A 19,864-nucleotide genomic window follows, 5' to 3' on the forward strand; every position below is an offset into this window, starting at 1 on the left:
CATGGCTTTCCTCTGGGTCCTCCCCCAACCAAAACTACTTACAGGTACTTCTAGTATGAAAAAATCACTAAAAACTGAGAGTTACCTGTCGAGGGGCAGCACTGTGAGGCTTCACAGCAACATTAGTGCTTCATAGCACAGCACCTTGTGACTTAATTTTGCTTTTGGACTTAAATGTCTAATTATGTCTCTGAGAGTGTTTAGCACCAGTCAGGTGATTTCATTTGTGACCAAATCTGGGTCACATTGCCACAACAGAGCTACTGGAGAAGCCAAACAGCCTTGAGGAAAGGAGCCTGGTGGTTCCAGATGAGCCAGGAGGGATCAATCCCATGAAGAAAATCTGAATTCCTTGAAGGAAGGGGTTTAACCAGGAAGGACCAATTCAGTGAAGAAAATCTCAATTCCTTAAAGGAATTAAATTAAGAAGAAAATCTGAATTAATTAAAGGGTGGGGTTTAACCAGGAGAGATCAATTCCATGGAGTGCAGTTGCCCTGTTGCTGGTATGGTCCAGGACAGCGATGCTGTGGGACCAGGATAGGGGCTCTGTGCTCGTTAATGCCCTGGGCACTAACGAAGCCCAGGAGCAGCTGCAAACAGAACCAGCTGAAGGATTCCTGCTGCCTCCCACCAATGCTGCCCACGATTCATCAATTACCTATCTGCTTAGTCCTTTTCTCCATCCTTTCACAATTTAAATAGCACATTTTATAGTCGCTGCTAAGTGATGTGATCAACATCAATTACCTACTAAAAGAGAATCAAGTCTTGATTTAAAATTAAGTGCTGCATTTTCCCATGTTCTTTATATGTAGCCAACAGAATAATTGCAGTGACATAAAAACTAATTACACAACTCCACAATTAGGCCTCCCTCCTAGTGCCGTGATTGTCTTTAAGTATACTGATGAAAAATTATTCCCAGTCCCAAATTACTCTCTCACACCCATTTTCTCTAACACCTTTGGAAAAAGTCCTCCACCCCAGCAGATCAAAGAGAGGAACTCCAGATGCAGAAGGTAATAAATGCAGAGTGTATTTTCTTTTGTCTTTCATGTGGGAGTGGTTTCAGATGTGGGATCCCTGGGATTGATCTCTCTGGATGGACTGAGGCTTCCTGGTGTGTCAGCACCCTGAGACAAGCAGGGAGAAAATCCTCTCCTCAGTGCCCCAGCTGACATTTGGCTCCTGGGCTGCAAGCAGAGACCAGTCCCACCTGGATGCCAGCCTTGGGCTTGGTGTGTGGGACCCAAAAGAGAAGGAAGAGGCTGGAAAAGCAGTGCTTTCACCCATCCAAAGGCGAGGAGTTATACCCAGGCAGCAATCACGCAGCTACCTGAGAAACCATAAACTCCAACAAAAATCATAAACATCAATAAAGCTCTGGTGCACTCCTGACAGGCTTTGAGGGATTTGATTCCAGATTATGTTTCTGAGATGTTTACAACCAACCTGGAAAGACTGAAAATATTCAATTACTGGCAGGGAGAGCTGAGATTTGCTTACAGTCAATCTCCTGCCTCCAGGATCTCTGTGGGTGCCAGCAGTGAAACACAGCATTGGTGAGCAGAGCCATGGGGACAGGGGCCCAGGGACAGATCCCCCTGATGTTGCTGAGCATCTTTCACTGGATAATTAAACATTGCAGGTTTAATTTTGGGGCTGACAGGTTGATTTTGGCTGCTGTGCAGTGCATCCCATGGCCTGTTCCTCAGCCACAGCCCAGCCTTTGCCAGGGAGGGTTGCACAGCTTGTGACTGTTGCTTTTCCATCATTTCTTCAATGCCATCACTCAGTCGCAGTTGGGAGAGGGGTGGGAAATGTTTTGGCATGATTTTAATCAGCAGAGTGCTTTGAGTGAATGAGGTGAGTGGACCAGTGAGCTCCCTGTGCCTTCTCTGACTTTCTCACCTCATTTCAGCATCAGCCAGGGGTGCTAAGCCTGAGAATTTACACCCTTGTATTTACCTGAAAACTCACTACCTTCCTCAAAACCTGTGAAAAATAAACGGGGTGGTGAAGTAGCCTGTGGCAGGGATGATGTGATGTGTAAGGCCAACATCTCCTGATCATTGTGAATATTCCCTCCTGATCCCCAGCACCCATTCCAGATATCCCCACCCTGTCACCAGCCCAGAGCACTCAGTGCCACCTCCAGCACTTCCTTGGACATCTCCAGGGCTGGGCACTCCAACACCTCCCTGGGCAGCCCCTGCCAAGGCCTGACCGCCCTTTCCATGGACAAATTCCTCCCGCAGTCCAACGTAACACGATGCAGAGAGGCGCCCCCAGCCAGGCAGGCCCTTCCTGAGGGACAGATGCTCCAGGACGGGGCTGCTGCCGTTCCCAGAGTCACGGAGGCTCCAGCCCGCCCAGCGCAGCCCCGGCTTCTGGGGCCCGACCGGGACACGGCTCAGGCTCAGACCGACGAACCGGACCCGGAACACGGCGGAGCCGGAGCAGCGCGGCCGCCTCACGGGGCACGGGTGGGGGAGGCGGTGGAGAAGGTGAGGCCACGCCCAGAGGGCGGTGCCACCGTCAGAGGGCGGGGCCGAGATCAGAGGGCGGGACAGGCCGGGCCAGGGGGCGTGGCCAATAGTGAGGCGGTGCTGACTTATAGGGCGGGAAAGGGCGGGGCAAAGGGCAGGAGGACGGCGATGATTGGCTGAAATGGGGAGGGGGCGTGGCCTCGGGGCCGGGCGGAGCGTGCGCGGTGCGGAGCGGTGAGTCTGCTTGGGGGGGCTGCGGTGGGAGGTGCTGCTGGCGCCCCGCGAGGGCCGGGCCGTAACGCCGGGTCGGGCACCCGGATCGGGGCCGCTGCCCTGGTCCCGGCCTCGTGGGCACCGGCCGCTGCTTCCCCTGCCCTGCACTCACGCGAGCGGAGCTGGCGGTGAGGCCTTGCCGGCCCGGGGGCTGCCCGCCGGCCCGGTTCCCCTCAGAACCCGGCTGTGGCTGGGCCTTCAGGGACGTGTCCGGCTCCGGCTGGGGTCTTGCAGCAGGGACCGCAAACACGGGCCCTGTGACAGGCACTTAGGCACACAGTGGAGGCAGGACGGGGATCCCTTACACTAAGGGCTTTTAAACATAAATATTTACACTTAAGTTTCCCCCAGCGGGCACAGTTTGGATTCTGCCTGGAGCACGAGGCTGGGCTGGGTCACCTCCGGCCTACTGTGTGCCCAGGCTGCTGTACAATATTGCTGCTGTGCAATAAAAACGTGCTGGAACCGCTGGAGTAGGTGCGGGATATTAAAATGGATGTTTCTTCAGGGTGGGCGCTCTATAACGTGAGGTCTGAATTTCAAAACCCTTTTAATTGCTTTGATACAAGCTTGCATATGGCTCTATGGCTGGAGAACTGGTAAACGATGCACAAGGCCAGGAAGGGACCGTTGAGCAAATGGGATTTTGTATAAAAACAATGTAATGTTGCCTTAAAGTGCTCAAGTTAAGTGCCTGACTAACACTTCCATTAGGAGTGATCTCTGACAGAGCTCTGACGCCGCCTGCCTTCAGGAGGGTCTGGGTTCACACCAAGTTCTGTAGACACATCTTAGGGCCGAGCTATTTATTCTGCAGTGTTTTTCTGCTAGAACTAACCCAAACCGAGTGCGGCACAGAGGCAGAGCTGCCTGCACCGGCGCTGCTCAGTTTGCCTGCCAAAGGAGGAGAAGCTGCAGAGGCATTTCTCTGGTGGAGCTGTCTGTGGAACAGGCTGCTCCGTGCACAGCCCGGCAGGAGCCTCTTAAGTGCAGATAAGTCTCCAGAGCACGGTGACACACCCTGTCATTTACTGATCGTGCTGCCGCAGCGTGCCTGCTCCCTGTGATCGTTTGAATTCATTTGTTCTCTGGGAGTAGCATTCCTAAGGGATGGACTTCTGATTTTCTCTTTCCCTCAACCTTGCCTTAAAATGACCCAGTCTGGTCCACTTTTTTTTCAGCAGCCTCTAGGGCATTTCTATGGTTGAAGTATCCAAAATACTGTCCCAGAAACTGCAGTGTAGGAGTGCAGCTACCAGAGGTGAAAGAGCAGTCTTACGAGTTCTTGGAGGCTGCTGTGTGACCACATATTCACTAAATTTGAAGGGATACAAATACAATTCTTTGGAAGAAATCAGCTGGAAGCAATTCCTGGTGAACTGTTAGAGCAGTCTTTGAACCACAGTGTTGTCCCTGTGTATCCTAAAGCAGCACAAAAGCAGGGCCGGTGCTACTGCCACAACCTTTTTCATCTTTACAGTGGAGAATTCCTTTAGCCTGAGCAATAAAACACCTGGAAAACTTCAGCACCCCCAAACCTTGTCTCTGCTTCTGCTTGGGTTGCGCAGGTGGGGTTGAAAGCACAGCAGCTGTACCTTGAGAATTTGTGAGGCAGTGGATTATTGGGATAAATTTAGGGATAATAGTCAGCCTTTCTATGTGCTAATCCTCTGTGCTACTGACTCCCTCCGTGGCTTTTAGAACCCACCTCAGCTCTTACACTCAGTGTTCTCCTCTGAGAAATAACGCTCGACTCGTGAGGGAGGTGAATCAGCTTTAATTAAGATTTGTCGAGCGCTTTGTTGATAAGTTCTCAATAGCTGGTTGCTATTTTTTATGAACACTCAGATATTCTTAGCACCTGAAGTGGGAAGTGACACAACGCTGGGGATCTCTGGGAAGCAGCCCTGCGAAGGGAGACGGCGCCTGCTCACCGAGGCTTTGTCAAATCCATTCTGGCTGCAGTTCATGAGGCAGCTCAGCAAAACCCCAAATCCCTCTGAGTCTTTGGGAAATCTGAAATGTTCCTGAGAGCTAAGCCCTGCTTTTGCATGAGGTTTGTAGCTTTTGCTCCCTTGGATTTCTCCCAAGCTGCTGGTTGGGTTTGGTGCAGCTGTGTTCTCCTTGTCTGCGGCCCTGTCCTGAGCCAGGTTAGAGAAAATCATCTCCAGGCTGGGCAGGCCCCAGGTCCCTCTGGGCCTTGGTGAAATCCCAGTCTCAGGGAGCCTGACAGCTCATCTAACTCGCCCTTGCAGCAAACTGAGCAGCCAGTTTGTCTCTTGCCTTCACAGAATGGGGAGCCCTATGGCTGCTTGTCCTTGTAAGTAAACCCAGTTAAAATCTGAGAGCTGTACCGGCCCCGGAGGGAGCAGGGATGGAGAAACCTCTCCACAGCTGGTATGGGGCAGCATGGTTTGTACTGCTGACTGCTCTGCTGGCTGCCCAGACTCTCTGGTTTCTGTGGGACTCGGAGGTGATATCCAGCACGGAGCCCAAAATTGGGTATTTTATGTTCCTGGATCACAGAGTGATGTTCAGCTCTTTGGAGCTGTGGTGTCACAGTGCTGGCACATTTAGTCTGGTCCCCAGTTTTCCCCAGCTCCCTCTGTCGGGGGAACTTTCCCCTGGACTCTGTTTGTGTGCTTGGTCTCTGTTTGTGCTGTTTCCAAGCATGCTTCTTTTCATTGTTTTCCTTGCTTTTCTTTCTATTGATTTGTGGGTGTTTTGGGAACTTTTCTTCAGTTTATCAATTCCAATCATGACCTCCAGAGTGCTTCCAGCTCTTAACTCCTGGGCATCCTTTCAGGTTTTATAAAAGCACTCTCTCTTTCGTTGTTCAAACCATTAATGGAAAAAATGAACAGAATCAGACCTGGGCTGAGCTCCCAGGGCCCATACACAGGGATTTCTCCTATGGTGACAGGAATTGCTGATAGCTCCCCATCAAATGTGTGGGGTTGAGTGGCTTTGGTTGGTCTTTTTTTTCTTAGTTTGTAATGAGTACCAAGCATCATTAAGGTGAGCTTGCCCAGACCCAGCTCCTCTGGCTTTTGAAAGCATCAGATGGATGGAGTGAAAAGCCTGCTTTGTGCTGGTCAGAGGTGTGATGGGCAGGTCTCTGTAGTGGGGGATTGTGCTCTCCTTCTGAAGGCTTAGGTGACTTTTAAGAGCTTTCATGAACTTCGTTTACCTGGGGCTTCTAGCTGATGCTTGCTGGGACTGGCACAGCTCCGAGGCAATGCTCAGCCCTGCTTCCCCCTCAGAGCTGCCTCAGCAGTGGGCTGTGCCTGGGGGAAGCTGTGTCCAGCATCTCCTGCTCCCCTTTGTTTCTCCATAGGTCTCTCCTCAGTGAGAGTTGGGCTTGTCGGGATGTGACTAAGGTAGCAAAAATACATTTTTCTCCTCAAGCAATTCCAAGTTCCTTGTGTGGTTGCTCTTCTCTAGAAAAGATAAAACTACTTGCTCTGTAGAAATTAATGACACTCATTTTTATTCCTAGATAGTGTGTCATGGTGGGAGTGGTTGCAGGATACCTCACTGCACCAGGGCTTTGCTGTCACCTCAGTGCCAGCTGCTTAAGGAAGAGGTGAAATTAAACTTGAGATGAAATAGATTTCACTGGAACAAATGTCACTGCCCAAGCAGGACCAGCTCTACCCTCCCCAAGGTCTGTGAGTACTGAGCTGATGGGTTCAGCTGCCTGAAGTTTAAGAATTGGTCCTTTTGTGAAGTGCTCTTCCACCCCCTATTCCATCTTGCTTTGCATGTGGGTGTAACTGTGGGGTTAAAATCGGACCCCACCAGATATAAGAACAACACAGGATTCCTCTGGGGTGTTCATGTCTTTCTCCTCTCCAGGCTGGTAACTTGTGGTACCCAGCTGTTCACTCCAGCTGTGCTTCAGGGGCTCCATCAACAGGATGGAGACACTGTGCCCTCTTTGTCCTCCTGTATTGGTCCGTGGCTGATGGTAGAGCCATAGAATCAGGGAATATTCCGAGTTGGAAGGCACCCACAAGCATCATTGGGTCCAACTCGGTGAGTGCCCTGGCCTAATTTCAGTTCCAGGGGAGAAAATTCAGTCTCCCTAAAACATTCCTATGGCTTGTGTTGGATTCTTCCTTGCTTTTCTCCAGGGGGCTGTGTGCTGTAGTTAAATATGGATGGAAAGGCTGTGTTCCACTCTGGATTACAGCTGAATCTCAGTGGTGGATAAATTGCATCCCAAGTCTAGTTTGCAAAGCCCTTTGGGCTTCATGGGCTGCAGGAAAGCTGTATTTTATTCTAGATGTGTGTTTGCTGATAATTCTATAGGATTTGCAGACAGCAGGTTGTAAGAGCCCTGATTATACTGGTTCCCTGTGCAGTCAGACTCTGCCCAAATAATTCAAGTGCCTGCTGCAGAGAGAGGGAAAGGAAGATGGAAGGATGATTTAGAAATCTCTGGAGTTGATGGGAAGAAGATGCATATGTTGAGCTGAAGGAGATACCAAGCTATGTATATGCCTTTAAACATCTAAATAGAAGTCAGGATTTTTTAAATGGTTGCCTGCTTTAAGCCCAAATAATTCCTTTAACGAGAGGTTTTAAAGGTTTAACTTAATTTTAGAATTTTTATTTCAAGCATACTTCCATAAAATTAACTTTTTGAATGCAGAATGCTTTAATGTCTTCCGTGTTGCTGCTCATTTGCAAGAAATCTCTGCACAGTTATTTCTTATGTACCAGTTAAATCTATCAGCCAACAGATGTCAAGTGTAGCAAAAATGCTATAATAATATTATGGTCTAATAATAGTTATAATGATTCTAATTACCTGGTGCAGCTTTAGAGAGAGGCAGATTCAGAAATGAGTGCAAAGGAGGTGTTTAACCTTGAACTGCAGAAGCAGGGCACTTCCAGAGGTTCCTGTGCCGTGTCCCCTCCTCCCTATCGGACATCCCCCTCCCTTTATTTCCTCCAGCAAACTGGGAGCAGCACTCTGGTGCGTTTTCAACATCCAGACCTCATTCTGGCTGTGTTCAGAAGTGCACTGGTGAGCTGAGGATGAGCACATTTGCTGCAATACCTGGGAGTGTGAAGCCTGCTCATTTTTAACCTCTGTCTGCCCTGCTCTTGGCATGCTCCCACTGCCTGATGATGGTGGCACTGGTGAATTGCTCCCTCCTTGGAAAGGCTCAGCAATCTCCATCCTCTATGTGGGCTGCTTGTGCTGCTCTTAAGTGTCAGGAGAGGCTTTGCCACAGCCTGGGAAGCACAAAGGCAGAATCTCCTGGTGGGAGAGTGTTTTTGGGTGCAGGTGAGTGGCTGAGAGTTGTTGATCCCTACAGAGGCTTTGGTGTGGGGGCAGGAGAGCACTGGGCTCAGCCTGCCTGCTGTGCTTGCCTTTGACAGTCTGGCCCCTCAGAACCTTGTCAGAGTCTCTTCCCCAATTGCTCCATGTGCCAGCTCAGTTACACCACTCCCAACGCCCTTTCACCACCGTCCTTCTCCTTTAGGAAGGATCCTGGGCTGCATTTGCTGTATTCCTGTGGATTTTGCCTGCTGTTGCTGTGTGCTGTTAGTGCCTTGGGGTGCTCGTTGTTTCTGATAGTGTAATGCATCCCCTTGTGCCACTGCTGCTCATGTTAATCCTGTGACATGCAGGGGTGAGGAGTCCCTGGTTCACAGAGCAGCAGCCTTTCCACAGAGGAAGCTCTGTGTGGGCTGGAAGTTGACAGCTTTCAGTGATTATATGCTGAACCTTCTTCCTATAAATAATTGATTCACAGGCTGATGAGAACTACAGGAACTTGTCTCTCTGGCATGGGCAGCAGCTGGAAATCTACTGTTTTCCTATAAAATGGATCCAGAGGTGCACTTGCAATGTTTTTTTTATTTCCAGCCTTCTCAGAGGCTGACATACTCTGCCTGTTGGGAAAGCCCTGCCTGCCAACACCTGCAGCACACCTTGTCCCAGGCCTCGTGCTGGGGAGAGCTCTGCCACCTTCAACCTTTCCTCAAGGAGGTTCAGCCTCTCCCTTTGGGGAGGTTCAGCCTCTCCTTTGGGGAGGTTCAGCCTTTCCCTTTGGGGAAATTCAGCCTTTCCCTCTGGGGAAATTCGGCCTTTCCCTTTGGGAGGTTCAGCCTCTCCTTTGGGGAGGTTCAGCCTTTCCCTTTGGGGAAATTCAGCCTCTCCTTTGGGGAGGTTCAGCCTCTCCTTTGGGGACGTTTGCCTTCTTGCTGGAGTCAATGTGTGTGTGTTGGTGCATCACCATGGAGATGAGGCCGCAGTTGCTGCAGGGCGCAGCCTTTTCCAGGCTCACATGAAGAAAGATGCGGTAATGGGCTCCTGTTATTTAGGGAAAATGATTTCTTGGAGTAAATAAATTGTCAAAGAACACTTGGCATCAGCCCAGGTGCTATTAAGGAGAAGATCTCTTGAAGCCAGAGCTGTGAGGCTCATGCAATATTCACTTGCTTTGCTGTTCCACATCAGGCATTGCCCAACGCTGACTCACTGACCCACTTGTGCTTTTACTTACCCCGAGATAACAAAGCTCCTGTTGCTTTTCTCCTCCCTGGGTATGTATTTCTCATCCTGCCAGATCAGCACCTTCCTGCCTCCCTTTCCCTGGCCACTGAATGTCCAGGCTTTCAGTGCCTCCAGTGGTTATGAGGCTGCTTCGGCCGGGTTTGCAAAGCACGTGCAGGGTGTGTGGCTAGAGGAACTCTCCCCCATGCAGAAACACCTCTCTGGTTGTGCCAGCACACCCCAAAACCCTGTCTGGTCATGCTGACATTCTTGGGGAGTTGGGACACTGCCCCTTCCATGTGCCTGGTCCTGGCACACTCCTTCCTTGTCTCATTTCTGGTAGGCAGAACCCTCCCAACAAGGTCTGGAAGAGCCCTGTGGCACCTCTCTGCCTCATTGCCTCCACGTCTCATTCCAGACTTCATCTGTAAACCTCCCTTTGCCCTTGCTAAAAACACTGTCTCTTAATTTCTCTCTGCAGGAGTATTATTTAATTTGTAACAGTTTTAGGACGTTATTTGAAAAATCCGATATGAAGCTGTATTTCATTTACTGTAATGATCCACTAATGCAGGCATATTTCAAAGGGAGGCGATGCAGTACTGTGGGGTTTAATTAAATTTTGTTTTTCAAGTAAGCATCAATAGACAGACAATAACAAATGGTGGACAATATGCATGCAGAACAAAGTCTCTTCATTTTCCTTTTCAAGACTGTGGAAGTGAAAATGTATAGCCCTTAAAATGGACTTGGCCTGCTCACAACTGCTGCTTTAGCGTAGTTAACTCACTTTAGGAGGAGTTTTTTCTTCTTACTTTGCCTAATTAATTTTCTTGCTCTCTTCCTGCCCACAGAATAAACTGTTACACTGTGGAAAATTTCCAGCAGGAGCTGTGGGTGATCTAAGTGCTTCTGCAAGTTCTGGACATAATTTTGAATAATACTGTGTTGGTACCTAGTGTGTGATGGCTCCTCCAGATGGGCCCTCCTGAGGGTGACAGAACAGAAGGGCTGGGTGTTCCTGTCTCTGGGAACTGGACATGGCATGTGTCAGCCTTGGAAAGAGAGGGGAAAATGGTGTTGCTGCCATGGTTGCACTCAAATCAGGAATCAGCAAGTGGCTCTGGAGTGCATTTTGTTCCTTTCCTTCCAGCAAGCATGGGGTAATCAAGTACAGAGTGTATGTGGGGAAGCTTGGGAAGAGTGTTCCACGTCAGCAGGAGGCTTCTGGGAACCATCCTAGTACTCCCAGCGTGGCACTTGGACACGTGCTCTTGGGTAAAGGAATTTGTCAGTGGTGCTGTAAATGGGTTCCTTTGTTCAGATGTGAGGAGCAGGGTGAGATGGGGTGGCTGAGGCAGATTTGGTTTTTTCCAGGAGAATTTATCGTTGTTCAGGAACAGAACCAGAGTTTGCTGAGGAACCCAATGCCAGTGTGACTCCCACTGCACTCCAGCCCTTTGATTCTCTCTGAAATATCTCAAAGGCAGAGAGCTGAAAAAAGCATGAATTTTTCAGAGGAAGAGTCTCCATTCAGAGGTGTGAGTTCAAGCCATGTCCTGGGCTGATGCCATGTCCTGGGTTGATGCCTAAAGCTTTGCCTGCTTAACCTGCCTTCAAAGGCTGGGGGCAAGGGCTGTGCCTGGGGCTGGCACTGCTTTCCACCCCTGAGCTAGGCTGGATCACAGTCCAGAGAGCTGTTGGCTGCAAACTGGAGCATGCAAAGGCTGGGAATCTGTGGGAACCTGACTCCTGATGTCTGAGCAGCTGTGAGTGCCTGAAAAGCATCGCTGTAAATGACAGACTGGAGGCTGTAACCTCCTCCTCCTCCCCGGGATCTCGGTGTAACACTTCCCGCGTTCCAGGCACAGCCTGTGTTTGCTCCTTGCTGGAATCAGCACCACCAATCCTTTACAGCTCTCCTGGTGCCTGGGCTGGCTGAGAGCTGTGTTCTGAGCTGGGTGAGAAGCTGCTGGAACAACGGATGGGGTCCTGTGCTCCGTGCCAGTCCCTGTGGCTGGAGAGGAGTCCTGGTACAGATAAAAGGGGTCTACATAAAACTCATCATCAGGCACCAGATGCTCTTTAAATAAGCTGGAAAAACCCTACAGAGCTGAGGTTTGTACTGGCCCTGCTAATTCTGGGGGAATGCCCCGTGCCTGATTCCTTGTTCTTCCCTTGTTCCTCACTTCAGGCTGCCAGATTTCCCATTTGCTCACTTATTTCTGTTGATAGGCAGTGTCGAGGTTCTGTTGCTGGGCTTTGGGGCAGGAGGTTGCTTTCTGGTGACTTGGAGCAACATCTCCAGCTTCTCCTGACCTTCGTTTGCATCTCCTGCCTTTCTCCCTGTGGCTGCTCTCACCATGCCATAAACGAATCTCCTTCCAGCCAGGAGCCTCAGGCCTCTTGCAGACTCACTTTTTTGGGGCCATTATCCATCATCTACAGAAGGAATGGCTTTCCTGACGATGGCAGGGCTCAGGTGGCTGCTCCCAGGTGGAGCCCACTGGAACATCTGGAGGCAGCTGAGCCCTGGGCTGAGAGATGTGCCCTCTGTGCAGTCCAGGGAGTGCTTGACTCTGCTCTTTGTAGAAGCAGGTGGGTGATTTGAGATCCTCCCAGTACTGCTGGTGTGATTTATTCTTGCAGAAGTGCCTGCAGCAGTTTTAGGGGTTTGTTCTGCCCAGCAGGATCACAGACAAGGACATGCCCAGACCCTGTGCTTTAGTGGTTCTTGCAGGACTGTGCAGCAAACGGGACCTGTGAGGGACCTCAGTGCATGGGAAACTGCAATGGTGCTTTCGAATGAACAAAAAAAAGTCTCCAGGACTATTTAAAAGGAAAAAAATTAGTAATCTGTAATTCAGTTTTGAGGGAATTCTTGTGGCAGGAGAGCATGTGCTGGCTGGGAGGGAAGAATCACTTGCTCGGACAAGTGATAATCCATTACAGCCCGTTCCAGACACTTGCCAGATACCAGCCCTCCTCAGGCCTCCCTGGATGAGCGAGGTGCTGTGCCACTGGATGAGGATTGTGGAGTTTCTGGACTATACAGAGTGACAATTTAAACACCAAATCCTTGCTCCTAGTGGGAGCTGCTGCTGGCTGCCTGGCGTGGGGGTGCTGCAGGGGCGCCGATGTCTCCCAACAAGAAGTGTGCCGATCTCCACGAGCACTCGGGGCTGCCACCGGCCTGCTCGCTTCCTTGGATTTCTCCTCTGGAGTTTGGCAGCCGTCTGCTTCAGGGAGCACAGTGGCCTCATAAGAGTTTATTTGATCTGACACATGACAAATTGTTTCTGCTGGCGGCTACTTGAGGCGCAGTCTGTTCGCTGGCAGCCGCGGCTCTGCGGGCGCTCGGAAGCGGAGGAAGGCAGGCCTGCCTCCTCCTCTCAGGAAACATCAGCACAGGGAGCGTTGCTTTGACCCCCCTGCCATCCCAGCCTCCCTCCTGCTGGTTGATAATGGTGCTGGCATGGATTATTAACCATGTTTGTGTGCTGGGTGTGTCTGCAGGTGCTGGCTGTGGTTCCCCTGGCGTGTTGGCTGCGGGGCAGAGGAGAGCCTGTCTTCTGGAGCCAGACCCAGTTGCCATTAAAAAGGCTTTGTTAAATTCCTTTTTTTAGGACACCCTTTTAGCTCTGCAATGAGGAGCAGAATATTACATTCCTCAGCAGAATAAAAAGTACCTGTCCCCTGTGAGATAGTGTAAATACATTTTATCTGTTCTATTACCTGCAGTTTTCAGAATATGTCCCCTAAGCATTTTAATCTTGTTTTCCAGAGTTGTCTCAGAGTGAAGAATCGCTCCTATTTGCAACTTTGGGAATGATTACTTGTTCATTAATTTCTTCCCTTTCCTGCTGTCCATCTATTATTGCTTCCAAGAGAAAAAAAAAAAGCCTCTCTGTAAATCTCTGCCGAAACAGGGCAGAGTGCCTGATTAGACAGAGAGTTATGTGTGCTGGGAATGTGCTCCTGGGAGCTCATCCTGGAGCCCTGGATGGAGCCCTGGGTGCTGCTGTTCAATGCCCTTGGGCACACACAGCCTGCCAGATGATGCCTTTTCCTTGGTCTTAAAATTGAGAGCCAGTTAGGGGATAAAGGGGTTTGATGTGGGTATTCACTGAGGATCTTTATGGTGGAATTTGCTGAAATGCACACGCACGGTAGATCACGTATACAATTTCATAGACCTTGCAAATTAGCATATTTAACAAAGATGCCCCAATGAGAGGCTTGAATGAATAGCGTGATCTCTTTCTATTTCAAAGTATTCCTCTCTAGTTTGGGCTTAATTTTAGTTTACAGGATGTATTTTAGAGGGAACCTTGGTTTCTTAAGATAGCGTAGGGCTTTCAGGGCTCCGGCTGCAAGGCCTCCAGGATGTTTGGTTCTCTGGCCTAGCAGAATGCCAGGTTGATGGCAAGTTATCAGACTTAAGGAATTACAGGTGTGCATGTTAAGGGCACTTAACATACAGTACATGAAAGAATATAAAATACATAAAAGTTATATAAAAGAAAAGGAAAAAAAAATGCATCATGGCAGCACAGGTGCCCAGGCTGGCTCTCTGCTCCTTGCCCTGGGATGAACAAGCCCAGCAAGCAGCACATGCCAGGGCAGCCAGGAACACCAGGAGCACACCTGGAGCACACCTGGAGCACACCTGGAGCACACCTGGAGCACACCAGGAGCACACCTGGAGCACACCTGGAGCACACCAGGAGCACACCTGGAGCACACCTGGAGCACACCTGGAGCACACCAGGAGCACAGTGGCGAGGCAGGAGCTGAGGTCAGGGCAGCTCCAGCACCCGAGCAGGGCTTTGCTCCAGCCATGCTTTGCCTGCAGTGCCAGGGCTGTTACAAAACAGGAACGAGACGGGACAATATGAGCAGTTCCTGCTGCCACGCTTTTGTCCAGCAGCTAAAAGCCAGCTCAGAGGGTTTTGTGGAAGCCTTGTTTGCTTTGGTCTTTTTTTTGCTCTTTCTTTAAGTACAGACTTAAAAGGGCTGGAGACTGGAGGCCACTGTAATTATTATTTCTTCCTGAATAGCACAATAAATGTACCATTTGTTCCATAAATGACAGGGTCCTTGCCTCGGAAAACATATGCGGCCTGTTCCCACTGCTGTTCCCTTTGACATGTGAGGAACTGCCCCTGCCTGCCTCTGGGTGCGTGGAGATTTCTCACTCCCTCACTGGGGTCCGTGCCAAAACTTGTCTTGACATGTGACGTGTGTGGTCACTGGAAGTCACTGTGGAGGCTGTCACTGAAGCAGCCTGGATTCACAGAGCAGCTTCATTTAGATGGCAGCTGATGGAGGAGCTCTGCAGAATAGCTGGGGATAAAATCTGTGTGCAGGAGGGGACAGCTGAGGTCTGTGGTCATCGTGGCAGAAGCTTAGGCACGTACAGACCTGCAGAGCTGTGCTGGATGTGCCCTGCACAGGCAGCTGCTCAGGATGTTCTGGTGTCTCAGAGCAGAGAGGAAGGTGCTGCAGGTGCATCTTTGATCAGAGCTGAGCGTGTGTAGGAACAGCCTGCTGCTCACTCTGACAGCAGGTTTCGAGCTCTTGGCTTTGCCTTGCAGCAAACACCAAGACATGGAGAGTGAAAGTCCCTGTGTTCTTTGGCTTGGATGTTTGCAGAGCCAGCAGGTGCAGTGACAGGCAGGACTGTCAAAGGAAGAACCCTCTGTGGGCCAGTGCTGCTCAGCTGCTGAGATATGCCAGTCCATGAAATGGCTCTTTATAGGGTGTCTCACCAAAAGATTTTCCTTTTGAGTGTCCGGATCTTGTGCTGCTGGTCTGAGCTCCAGATGAGAACCAGTGCATTGACTGGAAGGTACTGAGGTTACAAACAGAGTAATTGTCCCTTGGACGAGAAGATTGTGGAGGAAACCCACTCAGTTCTGGTCACCTCTCTGTTCTCCTCCTTCCTCAGTACAGGTTTTGGAGTGCTGTGGCTGAGGGGCAGTGGGACGGAGTTAAGGTCCTGCTCCTGAGCGAACCCCACAGCTCTGAGGAGCAGGGAGCCTGGTCATGCAGCCCAGCAGGGACCTGGGGACTGGGAGCTTTGCTGCCTCTTTAATTCTCTGTCCATGACCCGTCAGTTCAGGTCTCCCTGGGGCAGCAGAGCGTTCCCTGTGAGAGGAGCCCGGCACGGTGGCTGCCGTGGTTCCGGCAGCACAGGCATTCACAGGAAAGCTGTTCCAAAACCTCTGCTGGGATTCAGGAGACCTTCAGAGTCAGCTTCTCCACTTAGTCAACTTTTTATAAGGATTTAAGGCTGAGGAGCTCTTTGAAGCACCGATGCAGCTTGTTCTGCCATGACAAGGTGGAGATGAACGCTGGCGTGACTTCCATTCCCCAAGGAAAATGCTCTTTTGCACGGATCACAAGCTGTGGCTCTGCTGCTGTTTGAAGAGACCAGAGGAATCTCAGTGCCACATCAAAGCCTTTCCCTCTGAAGCTGAGGTGCTGGGGAGCTCCAGCTCCATGTCCCGTGTGTTTGGGCAGCAGAAGGAAAGAAGGTCCCTGAACCAGGAGTCGCTTGGGGGATCAAAGCTCTGCTTAGCAGAGGCTGACGAGGCAAAAAGCCAGGATGGCAGCAGCAGGACACAAACCCTATGGAAGATCTGGGCCATCTGATAACAGATTTCCAGAGGGGCCTGGGAGACCTTCTGCTCTGCTGGAGGAGTGGGGTCAGCATCTCCCCCTGAGGAGGCAGACCTGCAGTGTCCTGGCCTTGACTGGAGCCATTCCGTTGTGCCTGAGGGATTGTTTAATTAAAAAGAATGCTGCACCATCACATTTCAACTGTTTTCTCCATACATTGCTGCAAGTAACATCTAAAATAGCTCTAAAAGGCAGCAAACCATTCCCCAAAGTAGGGGTGGAAGATGAAGAACAGGAGAGGGAAGGAATTATGTTCTCTTTCAGCTTTCTGTTTCTGTGCATTTGTTTCTGTATTTGCAGCCCTTGGGGCTTGTTTTAATTTAAATTTCCTAAGGAAAAGCCCTGCTGAAGGGATGCTGCCTGCAGTGGCTGGCTGTTCTGCTTTGGCTTTGTCCTGGGGAAGCTTTGATGGTTGGGAAGCAGGAGTTGCTTTTCAGTCTTGGAGGGAAATGCCTGGATACAGGAATGGCAACCACCACGAGAATCACTTCTGGATGATGGGGCTGGCAGTCTCTCAGCTCTCCCTTCATGCTCATTCCTGTCCCAGGGCTTATTTAATTGTTCAACAAAGGCATCCTCTGCAACCACTGAGAAAGGAGCAGTGCAGTGAGGGAAAAAAACCCAAACTTGCACTAAGCCTTTCATCCAAGCACAGAAAGATATTGCTGCTGACCTCAGTGGAAGCAGCCTTGGTTGTAACTGTGGTGTCTGTGTTGGGAGTGGAGCAGCTGAGCCCCAGTGTGGGGATTGACGTGTCTGGATTGATGCAGGGACTGGGGACGAAGCCAGGACTGGTCCTGAGGGAACCTGAGTGGCAGCAGGTTGTGTTCATCCCCAGAGAGCTCCCTATTCCCCTTCAGGGGAGGGTTCGACATTGGCTTGTTAGGGCTTTATTCCAGGTTTTGTTAGCAGTCTGGCAGCTCCTGAGTGGGTTTGACCCATGAGTGGATCCCAGTGGCCTCTGCCTTTTCAGCTGGGAGCTTGCCACAAAACTGGAAGCGTGTGGGAGCCGAGCCAGGGCTGGACATCCAACCAGGCATCCCATGGGATCAGTCCACAAGCTGCTATGCCATGTTATTCCTGGCCACATATCCAGAGCACACAGCCCCACGTTTGCTGCCCGTGTGCCATCCTGCTCCCTGCTGCTGCCTCTCCCCAGGGCTGTCACAGGAGTCACAGCTGTCACCACCGCCTGGCACTCTGTGGAGAGGTGAGAAAATGCATTTTTCACAAAGCTCACAGCTCAATGTTCCTGAGGATCAATAGGGCAGCTGGAGGAGTCCCTCCTGTGCCCGCTGTTGGGGCACCTCTGTGCCAGGTGCTCTGCAGGGAGTGGCAGCAGGTTCCTTGGCTTGGCAATCCCCATGGGAAACCTCCAGGCTGAGCTGGGGCTGGGGCAGGCTGAGGTGCAGCCATGGGGAGGGATGGTGGTACTGGGCAGGCGGCGTGGTGCAGGTCCTGCTCTGGGAGTCGTGCGCTGGATCCATCACTGCTGGATTTCTGTAACACTGAGCAGGAATTTTGCATGGTTTCTTAACCTCTTAATTGAGTTTCTTTATAGGGAAGCCAGCATCTGACAGGGGAAGGAGGTTGTTATTCCCTGTGAGAGGTACGGGTGAACAGCAGGAACTTGGAAAATACAAGAAGCTGTTTCCAGGGAGGCTGGGAATAAGCCAGTTAAATCTTTGGCAATTCATGGGCCCAGCTGCAGTGGGACATCAGGGTTCTCTGGGACCTTGTTAGTGCAGCATTTGCTTTCTTTCCCCTTAGATTCTCCAAGCTTGTGAAAACAGAGGGGATAAAAACATGCTGAATGCTGGCAGACTCCTGGGGTAGTGTAAGGCGAGGTGTCACCCTGCAAATAGGGACTGATGGAAAGGATGGATCTGAGTGGGGGGAGAAAACATCACTTATTGCATGTGCTGTGCATGGGAAATTACAGCAAGGAGTGGGAGATGGGAATAGGCACAGGCAGGACGAGAGGTGTTTTCGGCTGGGGTTTGGGGTGGTGGGGAGGTGAGGAGGAAGGAGAAAGCTGTTTTGGGTGGCTGAGGTCAGGCAGTGTGACAGCTTTCAGGAAGATGTTTGTCCTGAAGGTCCCTGCGCATCTCTCATCTCCAGGCAAGTCCTGAAGTCCTAAATTGGTCCAAATCAGCACCAGCGCTCTGGTGCGGGCTCAGAGGTCTGCGGAGCAGAGTGTCATGTGGTGTGCAGGCAGTGCAGAGCCCTCCGAGAGCAGCTGCCAGAAATTCAGATAGATGCACTGCTTATAAATAATAAATGATAAATTCAGCCTCTGATCTCCGAGGCACGCTCTGCTTCTGCACGCTCCATGCTGGCAGAGACGATCCCCCATCCTGGACTCAGCGGTCTCTCTCTGGTGTGGGGGTCTGAGGGATGCTGGGGAGGCAGCTCATGGAATTGGGGTCGTGCTGAGCCACGGTGGAGCGTGTCCCCTTCTGCCACCAGCACTAATGAGCGTGGCCCCTTGTGCCAGGGCTGCTAACGAGCCGTGGGCAGGGCAAGGGCAGCCTCGCTCGGGCTTCAAACCACCCAAGCACAAAGCTGTGCTCCTGCCCTCTGGAGAGCAGCGTTTTGTGTGAATGCAGCACGCTGAACGAATTAATTAAGGCCATTTAAATGATAGACTAAACGATGCTTAGTGTTAAACTGTGCGAGTTGTATAAACAGCAGGGTCAGGGTTGCTGTTGCCGGGTACAGGGGGCGATTCCGGCTTTATCCAAGTGATGCACGACAACTCTCTCCTCTGCTCTTGGGGGAGCTGTGGCTGTGCTGGTGAAGCTGCCGGTGCCAAGAGCTGCCCCTGCCATGCCTGGGCTCTGCTGGGCTGTGTCCTGCTGCTGGATACATCCCTGTCCTGCTCCTGGCCCCTGGCAGTGCTGTGCTGGTGTCACGGCCCAGCTGGGCTCCAGGGGCTGATGTGAGCTGATGGCTGCACAGGTAGCCTGCAGGGGTTATTAATATTTATTGTAATTATTTGTTAGCAGCTGTTACAAAGGTTGCATGAGTGCTCTGTAAACATGTTTGTGCCGTGGTTCTCCTGCCCCTGGCACCCACAGTTCTCTCCTGTGGGCTGGGTCCAGTTTGGAGCAGGACCTGGTGCCTGTGCTCAGGCTGAGCCCAGCTCAGTCCTGCCAGCCTCAAAGCCTGCCTTCCTTGCTGTGTGGGCTCTCTGTAGGCAGCAAGAAGGTGTTCCCACAACTTCTCCCTTTGTGGAGGAGTGTTTTTAACATGCCAGAGCAGAGCCCTAGTAGGAGTAAATGATGAGGAGCAAGCAAGAAGAATAAATGTTTTTTAAACCAGTTTCATAAGCGACATGAATGGAACGGTCTGTATGGCAGCTGCACCCTCTCCACTGAGATATCCTGGAGGTGTGAGGGTGCTTGCAAACAACTTCTGCTCCCTGGGCTGCTTTACCTGTCTGGGGCTTCGGGACCCTCTGGCAGGGCTTGGGGCTCTCACTGCAGTGGGCTCCTGTGTGGGCTGGGGACACAAGGGTGCTTTCCTGAGGACAGGCTGCCTGTGATGCTTTGAGAGGCTGCCTGGAACAGAGGCTGGGCAGAATTAAAGGAATAAAGCAGGGATTTACTAAAAAGCCTTCAAAGGATACACCTTGGGCAGTACAAGGGCCTGGCTGAGGCTACACTAAACATGGACCCAAGATGGACACCTGGTCACGAGTTTTCACACTTTTGTAAGTTTTGGTCCATTTCCATTTTGGGGTTAATTGTGCAATTCCAGCTCCAGGTGATGCAGTCCCATCCTCCCAGGTTGCTCTCCTCAGTTCACTGCTGGTTACGCTTTTTGGGCCTGAAGCTGCAATGGTGTCCTTGGTTCTGGGGCTGGAAAAGGATTGTTGTGTCTGACCACACTGTAAAGAG

The 19,864-nt window shown here is 51.1% G+C and overlaps 1 protein-coding gene across 2 annotated transcripts in view; it reads left to right on the top strand.

Annotated features, from left to right (window-relative positions):
* The first annotated feature begins 2,656 nt into the window (after window positions 1-2,656).
* Window positions 2,657-19,864, top strand: part of LOC107210794 (nucleotide exchange factor SIL1-like) — a 50,126-nt gene continuing 32,918 nt past the window's right edge. The window contains exon 1 of one of the 2 annotated variants that reach the window (XM_015642080.1): window positions 2,657-2,725. In XM_015642080.1, the coding sequence (XP_015497566.1) occupies window positions 2,673-2,725 (53 nt within the window). In that variant the 5' untranslated portion in view covers window positions 2,657-2,672. Of the gene's footprint in view, window positions 2,726-4,626; window positions 4,821-19,864 lie in introns of those variants that run through there. The other variant, XM_015642081.3, reaches the window with a different exon arrangement.

The sequence above is a fragment of the Parus major genome, chromosome 13, assembly GCF_001522545.3.
Source record: "Parus major isolate Abel chromosome 13, Parus_major1.1, whole genome shotgun sequence".
Taxonomy (NCBI): domain Eukaryota; kingdom Metazoa; phylum Chordata; class Aves; order Passeriformes; family Paridae; genus Parus; species Parus major.